The 18464-nt window shown below is 36.8% G+C and overlaps 1 protein-coding gene across 3 annotated transcripts in view; it reads left to right on the top strand.

The window, feature by feature from the left end:
* Positions 1 to 18464, top strand: part of phkb (phosphorylase kinase, beta) — a 101068-nt gene that overhangs the window by 68409 nt on the left and 14195 nt on the right. For all 3 annotated transcript variants that reach the window (XM_033983740.2, XM_033983732.2, XM_033983748.2), the window contains 4 exons: positions 5497 to 5552; positions 6435 to 6528; positions 16940 to 17023; positions 18312 to 18416. In XM_033983740.2, coding sequence (XP_033839631.1) covers positions 5497 to 5552; positions 6435 to 6528; positions 16940 to 17023; positions 18312 to 18416 — 339 coding nt within the window. The remainder of the gene's footprint in view (positions 1 to 5496; positions 5553 to 6434; positions 6529 to 16939; positions 17024 to 18311; positions 18417 to 18464) is intronic.

The raw sequence follows: 18464 nt of genomic DNA, 5'->3' as shown, positions 1-18464 counted from the left end.
TCTCTACTGAACTAAAGGTCAAAGGTCACTGTTAACTTGAAAACTGCTACTTGGTGATGTCATAAGGTGGAACAGAGCATTTTGAGCTTTGCAGATGTAGACAGAATAATAATAAAGGATTACTCAAATCTGTATGAATGAAGCAAAACATAACTCCGGGTATGTTTATAATGAAGTAACATGGAGTCAATTTTGCGTGATATAGGATCTTTAAACAATATATCTGTACTGAGACGAGACAATTTTGCTCAAATATATAGAAAAAATCAGGAACAGGCCCTTTAATGACAGATAAAACTGGAATAAAATATGGTAAGATAAAAATTTAAAGGTTGAACAGGCATAAAAACAGAGTATTAAAATGAAATGACAGAAATGAGGAAGGGGGAATATCTCCTGCTTGCTTCTCATCTTTGTGTCACAACTCGGTGCTTTTAATTTGGGGAGGAAAAGTCAAATGGAGCGGAGCTGGAATTCATTTAGGTTTCTGCCGGGACGCACCGCTCCGTTCACTATCAAATGGCTTTTCGCTTTTGTCAAATTTAGGAAGAGCGAATCTTTCAAGGGCAGGTTGACTCAAAAAAACGAACAAAAATCGCTAATGCTTTTTGACCTTTATTGTAAAAAATATGGCATTTATTGAAAACTCCACAATCTGAGCCACTGTCCATGTACTTCAGCGGGATAAAACTATTCCTGCCTTTTTATTTGAAGGCAGCAGCTGTTTAGAAATGGATTTAGCCAAGAATGTTTTTTCTACTATATATAGCTCCAAAACATAAGCAACCAACCACGTTTTTTATGATATGACATTTCTCTTTTATTCCTCGATTTCTATTTACGAAGGCTGTGTTTACTGCAGTTGTTCAAACTAATTTGGATTTATGCATATTTTCAAAACTCACAAGGCGTTTTGTTTTTTGGCAATCACACAACAACAACAACAACAACAAAAATCTATCTGTCTGATCTACTAAGAGTTTTGGATGTTTTCATTGTCCCATATTCCCATAGCCAATGGCATGCATATCTGTTGTCCATGCCACAATGCTCTCACCACCTGGCACTCCCTGCCAGAGCTACTTTACAGCATCTGTTTTCCTGCAAGCGCTCAAGTTAATATTAAATATGCCAAGAGATTATTTTAGCTCAGTTTTGCTCATAATTCTTGAATAAATGAATTGTATTTCCATACCAACACTGAATGTGTGAATGACAATCTGTTTGTTGGTATAAAAATTATGCAAAGATATGTCGCAGTAAGAGAGTCACAGTGCCCTGTTTGGTTCTGTTGGCCATTACTCTGTAGAAAAGCATTGTGCTCATGGCCAACAGTAGGAACTTGAATGCCATCACATGCATGTAATAAAATGTAGACCTATTTTTATGAAAACTGAAAATATAATAATAATAATAATAATAATAATAATAATAATAATAATAATAATAATAATAATAATAATAATAAATCAACAACAATAAAAATAAGATCATTACTTAATATATATATAAATATATATATATATATATATATATATATATATATATATATATATATATATATATATATTTATATATATATTTATATATATATATATATATATTATATATATATATATATATATATATATATATATATATATATATATATATATATATTATATATAATATATATATATTATATATAATATATAGCCATTGCAACATTTGAACAAAATTCGCAAACTAGGAATTAGCTTCAGCAGTGTGGAGCCACATGAAATAACAATAATAGTAAAATATAACTTATGATAAAAAGGCCTGTATATTCAATCAAAATAGACATTGACTGAATATAAATACAAAATATACAGTATGGACATGATAAGTGCATTTTCTTTCTTTCTTTTTTTTTTTTTCGCATTCTCAGTATATGGACAGGGCATGTCTTAGGTGAAAGTTCAGAACCTCCAGAATCCACTTATTGAACTGCAGAGGCTGCACTAGCATTGATTTTGTGATTGGCTGCAAGTGCTGGGGTTAGGGCAGTGACCATTCAGATCAGAGAGAGTCCTTTTAGGCTTAAACCAACTGGATTTCAGCATTATACCTAGCAATACAAATAAGAGACTCATGTGAGACTCATTCTGCTTTCTAGTTGGATAATCGTCATGAAAACCAAAACACCAAAAAGATATAAACAGTTGTTATCAGTAAAACCTATTTGATTTTAACACCTTTACCTTGAATCTGTAGGTCATATTTATGGAATTTAAAATAAAAATCTCACCTTACAGTTCCTTTAACAACTGTGGAAAATAGGCAAGATAAGGCAATGCAAGTTTATTTGTAAAGCACTATTTGTACACAAGATAGTTCAAAGTGCTTTACAGAATAAGAAAGACATTAAAATCACAATATAGCAATACATTATTTTATATTATCCTTCTTGCCAAGACAATGTCAAGCCTATATGAATTATGGGACATAACACCTTTCTTTTACATCAACTGAACATCATAATTATTATGAAAGTGTGTTGTTTTCATGGAAACCATTGTTGCAAGGGGACTTTATAACAGTAAACCTTATTCTTGCTAGTTTGATTGGTCATGCTGTATGTCTTTCCACAGCATCCCACATGACTGATACTGCACTGCCGCACTTTAGAAAACCAAAATGATACAATTCATTTTTGTGTATCCCACTCAACACAACACACTCTACCACGGCATTTATTGATTTACATTAGCTATATTCTTCAGCTTCCCTGGAGGAGCGTGGATGTAGTTGTGTAGTTTTTGAGTGGGAGTAAGATACCATAGAAAAGAACCCCGCAAAAGAGCAGATTTTTAGATTGTTTATTTTCCCTGGCAACTGTTCACATTAGTAGATGAGATTAAACCATGGGTAAAATTTTTGCTGACCACTGCAGATCAAATGTTCAACTATATTCAGTTCTGTCAGTGTAGTGACTCATTTGGTTATTAAATATTAAAATTTGAATTAATTTTACAAAATCACAAAATAGCTTCACAGTTTTGGTGTTTCTCAAAGCTCCCCCCTAGGACCAGGTACGTGAAGAGACTTTCACACAAGAAGCTGCTTTATTCTTTGAGCCATAGGAGCCAGTGCGGAGGCCTGAGCACAGGACGTTTGTGCTCATACTTCCTGGTTTTAGTCAGGACCCGAGCAGCAGCATTCTGGATGTACTGCTGCTGTGTTACCACTCACTTGGAGAGGCCAGTGAGCAGGATGTTACAGTCGTCTAACCTACTGGAGACAAATGCATGGATAAGTCTCCAAGTTTGGCTTTGACGGTATACCTTTGATTTTTACTATGTTTTTTTAGATGATAAGAAGCTGCAGATGTTATGCATGCTTATTTTTACACATTGAGGCATGTTCCTTAGCATTAGTTCTTCCCTATGGCAATTCTCAATACTGCCGTTAAATGGAGCTCTGTTATCCCATTCCAGCCTGGGAAGTGCCCAGGCTGGAAAATAATATGTGGTTCTTTATAAAGCTCTTATATCAAATTGCGATGGCTTAAAATTTACTCAAGAGCATGTTTAAAGGCATACTGTTTTTAAATAATACATGACATTTGTCCTTTAATGACACATTTTTAATTAACACTGGTTATCATGTATTGAAAGAGTCCCCTCATTTTATTGATCAGCCCCCATGTCAGAAACTTTTAAATGAGTGAGGCTGTATGTGGCCTACAAATTTCATTCACACGTATGAACTGATCACATTAATTCATCTGTCCATAGTCTGCATCATTTAAGACTGATCATAATCCCACAATCCCACTATAGCATCAACTACTCTGTACCACCGTTGCCCTTTTGTATACAGTATTGTTAATTTGCTACAGAGAGAATAAAGCTTCATTTAGCTTGTTTCTCTTGGAATTATCACATTTATGTTCCTTGTCTAGTACCTCTATCACTGTTACTCACAGTCTTTAGTGGCCATCCTCCTCCATTTGCTCTATTTCGGAGCAGGCTTAAAGTGCCCCATTACGACCAAACAAAATGGCTCCCAATACTCTCCCTCTTTCCACCTGCATGTCTTGTCTTTAATGTCGAGCTGTGCATTCTGTCACCACTTATGCACACGAGCGTCTGTGCACAGCGGTACTACGGGGCCTTTTAGCAGAGACATAATGCAGTCGGTGTATGTGATTCAATTATTTTTGTGTGAGAATGCTGACAACGAAGCAAACATAAAAGCCTTTCTTATGATCGATGCACTTGTGTTTGGCTCCTGTATGAATAAAGCACTGCTCAGTCCAATGAAGATGATCTCTGCAACTCAGATCTTATAAACAAACATTAAAAAAAATGTACTATAAGAAGGGCTTCTGACAGTGAAGAGCAATATGATCAAACGCTCTCAGGGATGCATTCAGAGCTTACATGCGCATGCAATTACAATCAATGGTAAAATGCATTTGTACTGTTACTGCGCCACTCAAAGAAAATGGGCACAGGAAGATATATACAAATGAATAACATTGAAAATATCTGACTTTGATATGGGAAAAAATATAAAATGCTATCTTAAATTTATGGTTCTTTGTGTGTTTTTCCAGCATTTTCAAACCACATTGCCATTGGACAGTATAGTGTCCCTGTGCGCATTAATTAAATAGTAATGCTAATGTTTATTCACTACTGTATACTGTGTACTGGTACATTTTCAACTGATGTTATGCATTTACGGATATTACCAACCTCCACGGGTGTAGCACTAAATTCTGGGCCCTGGGTACAAATTTTCTTGGTGGACCCGCACCGCATGTTGTCGAATGAACTATGCATATTACAGACTTTGTGAGGGGCCCATCCCTGCCCCGGGTAAACAGTATCCTTCTCCCCCCACCCCGGTCTGACGCCCCTCACAACCTCTAATGATCTTAATTATTGATACATTTTACTCCTATTGTGGTTCATGATAGCTATGGCCAACTAATGTTCACTCTCCAAAAACTTTTTTTCTTAAAGGTGCAGTACCTGATTTTTAGTGCCTTTAAAAGGTGAAAAAACATAGCTACATAGCATAACATTTTAAACAGTTTGCAGTCGTCCAAAGCTTTTCCTCACTTACCATTTGCATTCCAGTTATCTTAATTATTCTTCACAATTAATTTATACGTGCTTTTCGCAACTTTCAGAGAACAGAGCAGTTCTGCTGTCACTGTAAAGGTAACAACAACTAGCACTCTAACAATGCACTTCCTAACTTCCTTGAGCAATAAAGCATTTATAATTAGATGCAGACCATACACAGTGGTCCATTCTGACCTCAAGAGCTGCTTCTATCTTAATATCCGTAGTTGGATGCTCAAATACATGGGACAAAAAAATCAGGTACAGCCTTAAATAAAATAGTCATCTGAAATACAATTCATTCCATCTTTACTCCACCCGGTGCATTTATGCATTTCCCTCAGACATGCTGGATGTATAAATCGTGTATTTCATATTGCCTTTTTCTCTTTCACAGGGCCCTATAGAAAATGATGTGGTGATTCACGTTGCTTTGATCGCCGAGAGCCAAAGGTATAGTACTGGTATATCTGCTACTGAGTACATGTGGTTTGAGTGTGCTGTAGTGCAGACTGCATCATTCCCACCCCTGTGCTTTAGCAGCACTGTAATGCTGCTATGCTCATAAAACGCAGGCCCATTTGGCCTGTGCCATTATCTGCACTTTTAAAAGTATTATGAAAGCAATTTTCAGTGTGCTTACATAGGTTATAGACATTGGCTGCATTTATATAACCAGAAAAATCAGTGAACTACAGTAATCAGTTCAATAACTACATCTGATTATTGGTGAGTGTTTACATTCTCATCAGAAATTTGATGGTCCAGAACATTACTGAGTTGGTAAATTCACAATGTTGAACCTGATCATTTATCTGTACTCAGTTCAACTTTTTTATATAATATACTTTGTGTTACATATTATGGATGAAAAGCATTTTTACTACCAGAATTGATATTGGTGCCAATACTGCAAATATTAATGGCCGAGACAGTGATTCCCTACTTAGACATTTTGATATTTTTCCCCTTTCTACCCACTTAAGCCCAGTAAATATTGACTAGTAGTACAAAATTCAATAATATACTGGTATATAATATGATTAGCATATTAAAAGTATTAACAACTCTTAATATTTAGTGTGATAACATGTTGACATATTTATAAGGAAAGTAAACTGGTATCAATTGAAGTTGAGTATCCGCAGATACTTAAGCCTCAAAGTAGTGATATCATTATCAGAAATGAAAAAGCTATATTGGTGCATCTCTTATAATAGTAAAGTTAATGTATTATTGTAAACAGTCTATAGTACATCATGTCCGAAGCCAGTATTATGTTGTTTTATGAATCATGTCTATCTTAAACATGTTTCTTTATTTGTGTTATTGAAGACTGCAGGTATTTCTGAACACTTATGGCATCCAGACCCAGACGCCCCAGCAGGTGGAGCCCATACAGATCTGGCCCCAGAAGGAACTGGTCAAGGTGAGGCATTGTTCAAAAAAAAAAAAATCATTAAATCACTTTTAACTATCTCCTCTTTAAACTTTTTACCAATTACTCCAGTCTCACAAAGCACCATTCATCATTCAACTCTAATACCTGGTACGTTTTATCTGGAGGTAAATGTGATGGGTTATTGATAGCAGCCCTCCTCTTCAAATCAATTTTTCCTTTCAGTGCTTAAGTATCAATATCCTGGCTCAGCTTGTCTCTTGGGGGTCTCTGTGGCCCTAGACTTCCTGCTTCCTGCTTTAAAGATGTCCCTCATTACTGTCCCATCAGTCAGAGCTGCTCTTCAGTTTGTTTTGTGGAGATTGATTAGCTAATAGCTGATTGTTGGGTTTGATTGATCGGGCTAGGCAGGCCCTGTCATGACGTTCATCTGGAAAATGGAAGATGCTCATTGCTGTGCAGGCCTGGAAATGGTTTACGCATGGATTTGTTATTTTTAAAGGCACACTTTGTAACTTTTCTGGTAGAGGCCTGTCACCTGCTTGTCTTTTTGGTGATGTTATTACTTTGTCTAGACAATATGGCATTAAATCACCTTAATCTATCTCCATGGACATATAGAAACTGGCATTAGTAGGCCAAATTACAAGATCTGAAAGAATGCTTGTTTTTCCAAGTTACTTTTGGCCCGTAAACCCATTTGTAGGTTAACTGAAATTAAAGTTTAATGCCATACCATGAAACATCCCAGGTAGGACAATAGCATCTCCCTGGAGACAAGCAGGTAGCAGACCTCCCAACAGAAAATGGATGTAGTGCAGTTTTAAGATGATAAATTGTCAGAACTGATGTTTTTGAATCTACTTCGTTGTTGCGGTAAAATTTTTTTGAAATAACAACCAGCCGCAAGATTTTACAAGCTTCACAAAAATACTAAAAGCAAGGCGAATTGGATAATAGCCCAGTTTCAGCCAGTATTGTGCCGAAGAAAGCATATGATGGAGTTTTAGTGAAATAAACAGCGGTGAATGTTATTTACTCCCCAAAGATTACGCCTCAGCCTCTTCGTCTTTTTCTTTAAAGCGGTTCCATGTTCTATTAACCTGCACTCAGCTCAAATCCCTGCTTGTTTAAAGTGTACTTACAGAGACACAGCAATTCACATCAATGAGTAATGGTTTAAGATGGAGCCAGCAAAACAGCAAGGACATATTTTGATTGGATATAAAAATGAGAATGTGCTGAAATTAATATTAGACATGCATGGTTTACTTAAAGACAGGGTATTACACTTGTATTCTTTCAGTTTTTGGTGCTCTGAGTTCCCGCTCCCCATGCTAAGTCACTCCTCGCTTTTGCTTGTGGGCTGGACCTTGCACCAGAGGCATAGCTCAAACTGTAAGGAGGGTTTGAATAGTGTCCAGGAAAGATCGCAAGATTACTCAAACATGCACGGATGACATATACATATACAACTTCAGGCGTGGTTTCAATTTCAAGTGTTTTCCCCAAAGACACAACAGCACGGACAGCCGGGAACATTGGGTCAGAGGGTAAAAACTACAAAGCAGTTTATATTGAAGTGATAATGTGTTCTTATGATACACAACTACCAAGGCTGTCTGAAGCTTCTGTTTTTTATGTGTCTTCTGTCGCCTTATCTATCATTGGAGCCCCTCATCTGAATGGGTTATTTCAAGTCTTGTGTCTCCCTTGGGCAGCTTCCATCACTCAAGCCTTGGTCCTGTCCTACATCCCTATAGCCTTCATAAATCACGTCTTTAATGTGTATTCTCCTCGCAGCTCCATCCAAACAAATACTATCTTTTATGGCGCAGTCCCTTTGGGCCTTTTTCATTTTGAACACAACCGTGAGGGAGAGCAATCAGGCAGAACATTATGACAATCTTATTCAGACCATACACAACACACAGAGGTCAGATGCACTACGGAACTTTTGTGATGGAGGGTCCACCATCTGCTTGTCTACGTGGAGAGATTATTGCTTTGCTGGAATATTTCAAAGTAATAAACCTATTTGTCTTGCATTTCTGGTGTCCAGTGATCCCTTTTATTGTTGTTTATGTGAAGCACTTTGGGCAGCTTAATTTCTATTTTAAATGTGCTATATAAATAACATTGAATTGAAGGCAAGGCGAGGCAAGTTTATTTGTATAGCACTGTTCGTACACAAAGTAATTCAAAGTGCTTTACAGAATAAGAAAGACATTAAAATCACACAAATCAAAACATAAATACTCACAAATAATCACCATAAATTACCATTAAAATAGAAGAGTGCAGAATAAAAACCTGAATTGAAGTAATGTCATTATCTGGGAAACAAGCAAGTGGCAGACCTTTCACCAGAAAAGTTAGAGTGAACCTTTAATTTCACACATTCCTCACCTGTTCACCGGTGTTTTTTGCACCCTTAGATGGACACTGGACACTGAACACTGAACAACAGATGCTTTGAACTGGGGTGTAGTCATAAAGTCATCAGAAAACATTTACTAAAAAATAGATTAAATACTATATTCAGCCCTTTTTTACATTCTCATGTGGCTTGGTTTCAAAGGACTATTTTATGCTAGATATATACACATATTTTTTTGTATTTTTTATTTTTTTATTGGGGACAATGCATCTGAAAACACTGATCTACACAAAAGAGGAAATATGTTTTTTTGTTTTTGCCAATTTATAGCAAAATTACTAGTTTGCACCTGCTCTCCCTAGACAGGTTGACACAAAAAACAACAACAAAGCAATTACAATGAATTATTAATACAATCACTCATCCGGAAACAGCAGTCCCACTCCAGTCACAAACATCCATACACTTTTTTAATATACAAAATATGTTGCTACATTCATTCAAGGCAGTTTAAAGTGAACGGGTTTGTTTGGCTAGAGGCAGAATATAGTTTTAGTGATATTGGTGATTTGTGATATTGGCTTGACTCAATATTGGACCTTGTGTGAAGTGAAAAAAATATTAGTTTCAACATTTTAGATTTTTTTTTTTGATATTTCTGAAAATATTATAATCAATACAGCAATCATCATAAACACCATCCATTTTAAAATCTGCTGATATCCCACCTACTCCCACCAAACCTCGATGAAGAGAGTAAGCTGTACTCCACTTCACCTGTCAGTGATCATAATGTTATGCCAAACTTGTGAACTATACTTCCACCTCTGTGGGCCTGCATCCTGACCCACCCCCTGTTGTGTCGTCCCCCAGGTTTATCGTCTACCTTTGAACTGCCATAACTGTTACTTCTCCTCCTCCTCTCTCTCTCCCTCCATCGCAGCAGCATCTCCTTTTGAGTCAGTGTGAGGATGCCGGGCTGAATATTAAATCTACAGTTCATACAGACATGGCTTCCCTCTACAGAATCTGTTTATCTCAGAGCCACCAGCGTCTCTGGTGCTTGAGGGGTGCGTTCGTTTACCTCACCAGCGCGTCCTCCCTCCCACGTAGTAGTTTGATTTTGTTGTCAACCGCTGACCGACAGCAGGGGAGTGGCAATTACATTTTGAGGTATTCTCAACAGTGCGGTATAAAGCAAACCCAATTTTTGAAAATCATTGCTTGTTGTGCCCCAAAATGGCTGCCCTTTTACCTTTATACCTCTCTGCTTCTGATCTGAATCATACGGATGTTTGGTATTCTGACTTTGGGGATCTTATCTTCATAATTCATACGATCTTTTATTATAAGGTAGTAGGATTCTTATTCGTATTCCTTGTACATTTACTAGACAAATGTACAATGTGAATGAGTGTGCATAGTTATCACCACTTATATTGTAAAAATTTAACTTTTATGAGCATTTAATAGCATTTCTTCAGTACCTTAACCTTATTCAAAGTTGTATTTTGATGGTTTCATGCATGTTTGAGCGTTCAAAAGTGCTATTTTCACCTACCATTTATCTCTGCTCACAGCTCTGAATTAACTTAATTATTAAAAAAAACAAGTAATATATATAGCGTTAAAATATTTAGCATTATGGCCAACAGTGTGTACATGAAAACTGCTGCTCGCTGCATTGAAATATTGTGGTTTGCGATGAACGAAATCCTTGATGTTAATGTAATTCTATCCACCTAAAAAGGAAAACAATCTGTTTTCTTTAAGGCCGTCTCTTTGTACACACCTACCATCCATAATACAAATATCTGACTGAATAAAAGATGAGTATATTTTGTAACATGGACTGGTTTGTCTAGCAGCGGCCGAAAACATGTTTTAATCTGTTGCTGCTTATTAATTCATTGCCCCTGGGGACTATTTGCATGCATCTCTTTGTATTAGCATCATTCCCGTATTCTCTGCACTTAAATCAGCTTTTCTTATTTAAATACTAAATTGGTTCTGAACAGCTATATCTCACCAACACAGTTTAATTAGTGTGAATGGGAGTTCTAATAGAGCCATATTAAGCACCTTAAGCTTAATAAAGTTTAATGGATAAGAACTTGGTGTTAAGAATTTAGCATTGAATTCCAAAGATTAGTCCTTCTCTGATGTATTCTGTGTGAGGTCTAGCTGTTTAATAAAAAGTGAACATATGCTTTACCGTTTATGTATCTTAGCTTGTGCATGATGTTGTATTATACAGCTGTAGTTATGGGTGATTTTGTACAACTCAACTAGGATCGATTAACTACTACCAGTACTAATCATTATGGCACTTTACTAAGCCTAATTAGTAAAAACAAAAGTGTATGATGTCTGATGCCATCATTTGGTATTATTACTACCTTAGAATAGACATATGTTTTATTTTTTTAACATACATTTCAGAAATTGATTGGTTTTCTGGGGATTGAATCAGTGACATTGCATTATTTTGTACTTGAATCATACTTTTCAATTTCAACTTTGTATTTCCCCAAAATCTTTACACTACCACAATGTATATCTATTATTTAATGTGTGCTATTGGTAGTTTTCAAAATGTTACCATAAAGGGGCACTGTGGAACTTTACAAGTGGAGGTGGTCACCTGCTTGTCTCCATGGAGATGTCGTGTTGCTTGAAATTTTCCACAGTATGGCAGCAAAAAATGTATTTCATAACAAGTATTTTTAGATTTTAAAACCATCTTGTAAAACGCTATGCATATTGTGTGCGGATTCGCCTCTCCATAGATCTGACCTTTACTATTATTACCATGCTGTGTGACTTTCAAGGTAAAGCAATAATATCTCCACGGCAGACCCTTCACATGAAAAGTTACATCATCCAACTTTAACTTTGCATGGTGCAAAAAGACACAAATTAACAATGTATTAGCTCAATGTCATTGCAGAAAAAAAACCTACAATCTCTGAACTGTAGCTCTCCAGATGATAGCACTCCATTTTATAGCATTGCAGCGTGCAACTTTTCAGCTGTAAACTACGTGCAGAAACCTGGACCTTTGAAGGAAAATCCCCTCAGTAGATTTGTACATTTCATACCATAGAGCTTGTGAAATAGCACTTTTATTATTTGCACCATCAGCCAGGCAGTGCCATTTGGTCAGTGCAGTGCTGCAAATGTAATGCATGCTTTGATAGGCTGCTTTCCTGTTGTCACTCCTCATTGGTATTCTGCACACAAGAAGTATTGGGTGCAAAGGCCTCTCTCCTCCAATCTCACTCCTCCTTTGCACCTTTGGGTCCCCTCTCATGCTCTTATAGGCCAGGGAAATGAACTGTGCCTAATCCCCCCCAATCTACATTTATTTGCTTGCAATTGGTATTCTTGTGTTCTAATTACTTTGAAATGCTTTATGTGTGGAGCTCAGGCTTTTCCCTCAGCACGATGAATACCACAGGAGTAGCAGAGCACCACCTTTTGGTCAAATGAGGGTATTGCACAAGCCAGTGGAGTACAGCGCATGTAGAGATGATGGGTTTCCTTCAGGTGTATCTGTGTGACAGGGCGCTTTGAGGTGTATTAAGAAATCATGTTTTTCTCAAAGGTAAAGTCATCTTGCTTACACTTACTGGGATTATAGATAGATTTCATTGATAGAAATTAAGTGTCCATGAGTGTTGCCATGATACAAAAATGTCAGACTCAATTTCAATACTAAGGAATAGGCTCGATACTCAATACTGATTTTGATGCCTGAATCATAATTAAAAAACGCTATTTTCTTAAAACGACTGTCATTTTCAACAAAAACTAAGAGTCCTTTCTTTTTGTTACTGTGGAAATTCACAGCCCATTAGTTGTCAGGATATTAAAACTTCAAACTTTATTTCAGTACTGACGAACAGACTTGATACACAATACCGACTTTGATGCCACAGTTATTATTTTTTTTTACAATGGACATTAACTTAAAACACAAAATAAGAGTACTTTCTTTGTGTTACCGTGTTGTTTTATACTAGTTATGATAAAGTTCAAGATTATTGTAAAAAACTGTACAGAAAAGATCTAGTTTTGTCCTGTTTATGTGATTATTTAGTACCGATACTTGCTCAAGCATTCGATACCTATACCGTGGTTTTGAAACGATGAAAAATGTGTCATAGCAATTCTTTCTTTCTTTATTAGTTTATTTGATAGGGACAATGTGCAAAAAACATTAAAGATGCTTTACACCAGATTATAGCTGAAGCTAGTTCCCATCTGTAGTCCCTGAGCAGGTGAGAAATACAATATAAAATTCAATTCAATTCATTTTATTTTTGTAACGCCCAAAATCACAACAACAGTTGTCTCGAAGGGCGTTCATGTTTTGGTTGATGGGGGAAACCAGAGTACCCGGAGGAAACCCATCCAGACACGGGGATAAACATGCAAAACTCCACACAGAAAGGCCTGGAAAATGTAAGCAATATAATCAATACACACTCACACACTACGAATGACCAATTATTACACAATAAAATTTTACAATAAAATCTCACTAAAACTATATCATACCAATTACCATTCTTAATGCTGACATTGCTGATTCCCTAATAATAATTTCTTACCAAATTTAAAAGAAAATATTATACTTTTGAATGGGAATGTCCTCAGGCTGTTGCATATTCACGGGTTTCAGCTTCCTGTCATTATATATGCAGCATTTTGAGGACTTTTTCTTTATTTTGTTTTACATTGTTTATCACTATGGCAATGGTCCTGATTCTGCATCATTCTGAAACCAAAGGAAGCTAAAACCCAAATTGATTAGTATCTGTTTTTTGATCCTTTTGAAAACCCTAGTGTCCATTGTATCTTGGCATAGAGACACAATTATGTATTAGAGAAGTGAGCTCAAAGCACACACAAGAAATCAATGTCCATCTTAGTTCCTTTTTGCTTCCTTGAAACAGGTGTGTCTCACAGCAGGTGGTGCCGCAGTAGAAGGCTTTTATCTCTACTTCAGCTACAACTGTGTATTGGGCCTGGTGCCATTTTGAAATTGTTGAACACTGGGGCTCTCATCTTTTCTGTCACTGGGTTAATAAACTCCAAATTTGTGATGTAATAATTATACTATCGCTTCTGCACCTTTGAAATTAACCAATAATTTCTGATTTAGCTGTCCCTCTAGGAGTGCAATTATCTTCATCATAGCACCATTACTAACACTAGATACCCAGAGTTTGTAGGATAGTGACAGTATTTTATCACCATTAAACATTAATAGTCAATCACTTGAATTGGCCTACAGCTTATAGTAGCTGCAAGCAACCTTTCTTTCTGTGCTGGATTATGGGTATGTGATGTACATACAGACTTCGGCCTTCGCTTTGACACCGTTGGAAGCACTATTTTATTCTGCCCTTCGTTTTATTACAGGTGATGGATTTGAAGCCCATCACTGTATTCTCAATGAAAAACAGAACAGCTGTGTATGAAATGAAATGCCAGAATAGCTCACCTGCTTGTTAATCATTGATACCGGAAGGCTCAGGCTAAGGGCTAGCTGCACCAAAATTGAGACAGGAAAGAGGGATTTTAGCAGTTTTGCTTCACAAAAATGGAATACACTCCCAGGAAAAGCAAAACTGGATACGTCTCTGACGCAATCGCAATTTAATAATCTGGCGACAAACTTTTATACACACCGGCGCCTGTTTTTAATGTTTTATATGGACTTATATACTTGTTTGTTTTTCTGTTTGTATTGTATTTTAAACAGGCTGCTCAAAAAGAGAGTCTAAGTGTTCTCATTGGGTTCCCCTGTATGAATAAAGATAAAGAAAGAAAGAAGAAAGTAGCCATCAGCAATGAATACAATTAAAGGGTCATTATTCAAGCTCCAGAGTTAGCCCAATTTAGCCCAATTTACTATATGAAGTACTTTTTACTGCAATTTGTAAAATCCTCTACCACCATAACATCAACATTAAAAACATTTTTGTATGAGACAAACCCAACATGTTCAAAGCCTTGTGGCACAGTGTAACTTCCTAAATGCACCCAATTGAATAGAAAGTATACTGTATTTGTATATTTTTACTGTTCACTGAAATCATTACTGAATCAAATAATTTTCATTGTTATGGCTGTATTTTGTTTGTCTCATCCAGCTATATACAGCCTTGCCACTGATCATCAAACTCTTTTACTGCATCAACCGCATAGAGAAGGCTAAAGCAAATGAAATGTAAGCAAGTTCATCCTCCGTGAATATGAATTTCTTGATGTATTTCTGTCAAGGTTATCATACTGTAGAATTTTTATCCCACTTTTGAGAAACCCGAATTGCTTATAAGTTTGCTGAAAGGTTAAAAAGTTCAGAATTTCATGTTGCCAATTAATCTGAAAACATGACCTCCGCCTGCCTCTGTGTATCTTCAGTCCCTTGCATGTCACGCTTCCCCATATGCTATGCTGCTGATGCTAACACTTTTCGGCTAATAAACTCCACTTCCTGCACAAGATTAGACACGACTTGTGTTTCACCTTCACATTGGAGTCCTTCAAACCAGTTCCAACTTCAAACTGCTGTGCCTCAGCTGTATAACGAGATAAAATTGTCAAACTTTTGCTACAATTTCACAGTTCATTCATAGTGCATCGCTTTCAAATAATTAAGATAAATTATTTAAAGTTATGCTTCAGTGGTTAGCATTCCCAACACCATGCAAAGATGCACTTTCGAGGTGAATACAAGTTGCACTTAGTGCGTGCATATCAAAGTGAATGCGCTTCATGTATAGAAACCCAAAGAAACTTCAATAAATCGTGCTTGTTCATTTCCATTTAATTTACATAAGTCTCCCAAGGTCCCCACAATCACCATTTCAGCTCTCAAATTGCCTTCACTATGCAGCTAGCCAGTTAGAGCTGTTGTTTGGCCATAATTTATTGGGCTGCACGATAAAAGCAATTGGACTGAAACTGAAACTTGAACGGTCACAATTAGCAGATTGCAATATTGAAGTTATTTTCCAGTGCAATGAGCTAAACAGCTGTCATATGTCTTACCATTTTATGTCGTATAAAATCACCTAACCCTGGCATTTAGATTTCCATTACATGTTACCCTTTTCATATCTGCAAAGGGACTCCAAATGAAAATGATCTCAAATCAGTTGTTTGAACTTTTCCCGGATTGTTGCATCTCAAGTCAAAATCCAAACTTCTCCTGCACGGTTTTTAAGTCTTTAAGTCATCACTGATCTCATTCAAATTGTGTTCACAACGGAAAAATTGCTCGATTAGAATAGGATTCACCTGGGTTGTGGACTTAATTTGTTTTATTTCGCATTGTTCATTCGAATTGTTGACATCTTAAACGCCTCATTGGAAACAGAGGTGTAGTTTATAAAGTGTTTCCAAGTGCAGACTTTATTTTAATGTGTCCTTTAAATAATGCATAACTTTAGTAAGCTCAGAGTGGTACTGTTGCCTTTTCTACTGAACTAATGCTTAGATTCAAAACAAAGCTAGGGCATATTTGCTGTAAACATCACACTAAATGACATACTTACACGTCCTTGTTTTATTTCAAACTAAATAGGGCTCAGTGAGATGGTAGTGTCCTCAGTCCAGGTCCTTGCATCTTAGAATAGCAGTATTGCCATCAGTCCTACCCCCACGGGTCTACTTAGCACACCTCCAAATGGCTGCATGGGGACCTTTCATTATGGCCGTGTCTCATAAGTTTACGCTGGGCTAATATGAGAAGAGGCCCTGCCATGTGGAGGTAATTTCACTTTATGAGCTGCAACAACACAAAAGCTTCAGTGGGGCAGACACATAACACAGCACCTCTTTTATTACGCTTACGCTGAAATGGAACTGTGCTTCATGACATTTTCAAATCAAAAGAGTTTTTTTTTTTTTAATGTAAAACTGAAACGCCTCCAGAGAAAGTTCAGTTTGGTAAAGGTTAGGAATCTAATCTATACAGTGTGTTCAGATGCAGATAAAGTTGCTTGGTGACGCTTGTTTATTGGATTTCTCTCCATATTTCTGCAGGCATATCGTTTCTTGGCGGTCAATAACAAGCTGGGACTGAGTGGGCGTCCTGAAAGGCCCGTGGGTTGCATAGGTACCTGCAAGGTATTTACACACACAAACATACATGTATTTAATATATTTTTATATACTGCATCTCCTGGTGCAGGTAGATAATATGTACACTACTACAGGGCAAAAGGGTTACTGCTGACGTGTGTTCACCTATAGACCTGCATACACATTTCACATTTTCTGACAGGAGTTCTTTCTCTAGAATCTAATTTGTAGTGCGGTTGATGTCAAATGTGTATGTGATGTTAGATACATGTAGAACTGAAAGGCCACCTCAAAATGACTGAAAGGTGCACGTGTAGCGTCTAGAATGTGCCTGTATACTTTTCTATTGCCATGGAAACAAGTAAGGGAAGCTACCAAGTTACAAGTCAAACCTATGTACCGTAAAAAAACAAACATGTTTTAAGGTATTGTTTAGTAATAAAACATTAGTAACTGAATAAATGATGGATACGTTTAGTGCCATACTGAGAAAAAATGCAGACAAAGCCAAAATATCTCCATAGAGACAAGCAGATGACAAACCCCCACCAGAAAATTTACATAGTGCACTTTTTATAAGGTTCTGGGTAGTGTTTGAATGCCAGACCACCTGGGGCCTCTCTTTGCAGAGGTTGCATATTCTCTCTGTGTCCAGGTGGAACTAATTCTTTACCTTGACCAGAGTCTTGATCTGCAAGGGGTGTAGAATTTGTCAAATATTATAAGTATAATGTACTGGAATTTGCACCCATCATGGCCCTTAAGTACAAAACATAAAAAGATAAAACACCATATATTTCACAAAATAAGTAAGTGAGTATTTTAGAAAGCACTTGAAATTCTGCATGTAACTATAACCACAATATTTCTTTCCACTTCTGTATTTATTTTTCTCATTTACTAGTAAATATGTACAAGATGTAGTTTGTGCTCAGTGTTAATATGCTAAGCTCTTGGTACGTGCTTATCCATTGCTTCTTGTACTTTAAATGTCTAACTCTGCAAAGCCCTGATGTTTCTTTTCCAATTGAAGGTCATAGCAACCCTGAAAGTTTATAATCCTTAATTAAAGACATTCCCCAACAAGTCAAATTTTCCAAGCCACTGCTAGGACAACATTTAATAGAACAAAATGGCTGACTGCCAGAGGACATCATCATCTGTTTGTCTGTCTGCGTGTCCCTTAGCCATATACTGTGCTATCGGTGGCTAGCTCAGAATTGATAGCTTGTTTTATACTTTGCCCATAATATTGCATACGTGGCTATCGGTGAACCACTCCGCCATCAGTCTTGTAATGCGTTTCTGTCTTGCTGTGTGCTTGTCCTTCCAGATTTATCGCATCCTGGGTAAGACGGTGGTGTGCTACCCAATAGTCTTTGATCTGAGTGACTTCTACTTGTCCCAGGATGTTATGTTGCTGATTGATGACATTAAGGTAAGTCCTGGGCACGTTCATGGTCCTATGCTCCTCCACTAATCTTGT

The sequence above is a fragment of the Periophthalmus magnuspinnatus genome, chromosome 3 (genome assembly GCF_009829125.3).
Source record: "Periophthalmus magnuspinnatus isolate fPerMag1 chromosome 3, fPerMag1.2.pri, whole genome shotgun sequence".
Taxonomy (NCBI): domain Eukaryota; kingdom Metazoa; phylum Chordata; class Actinopteri; order Gobiiformes; family Gobiidae; genus Periophthalmus; species Periophthalmus magnuspinnatus.
The sequence above is the reverse complement of the archived record's forward strand: the minus strand, read 5'-3'. Positions and strand labels throughout refer to the sequence as shown.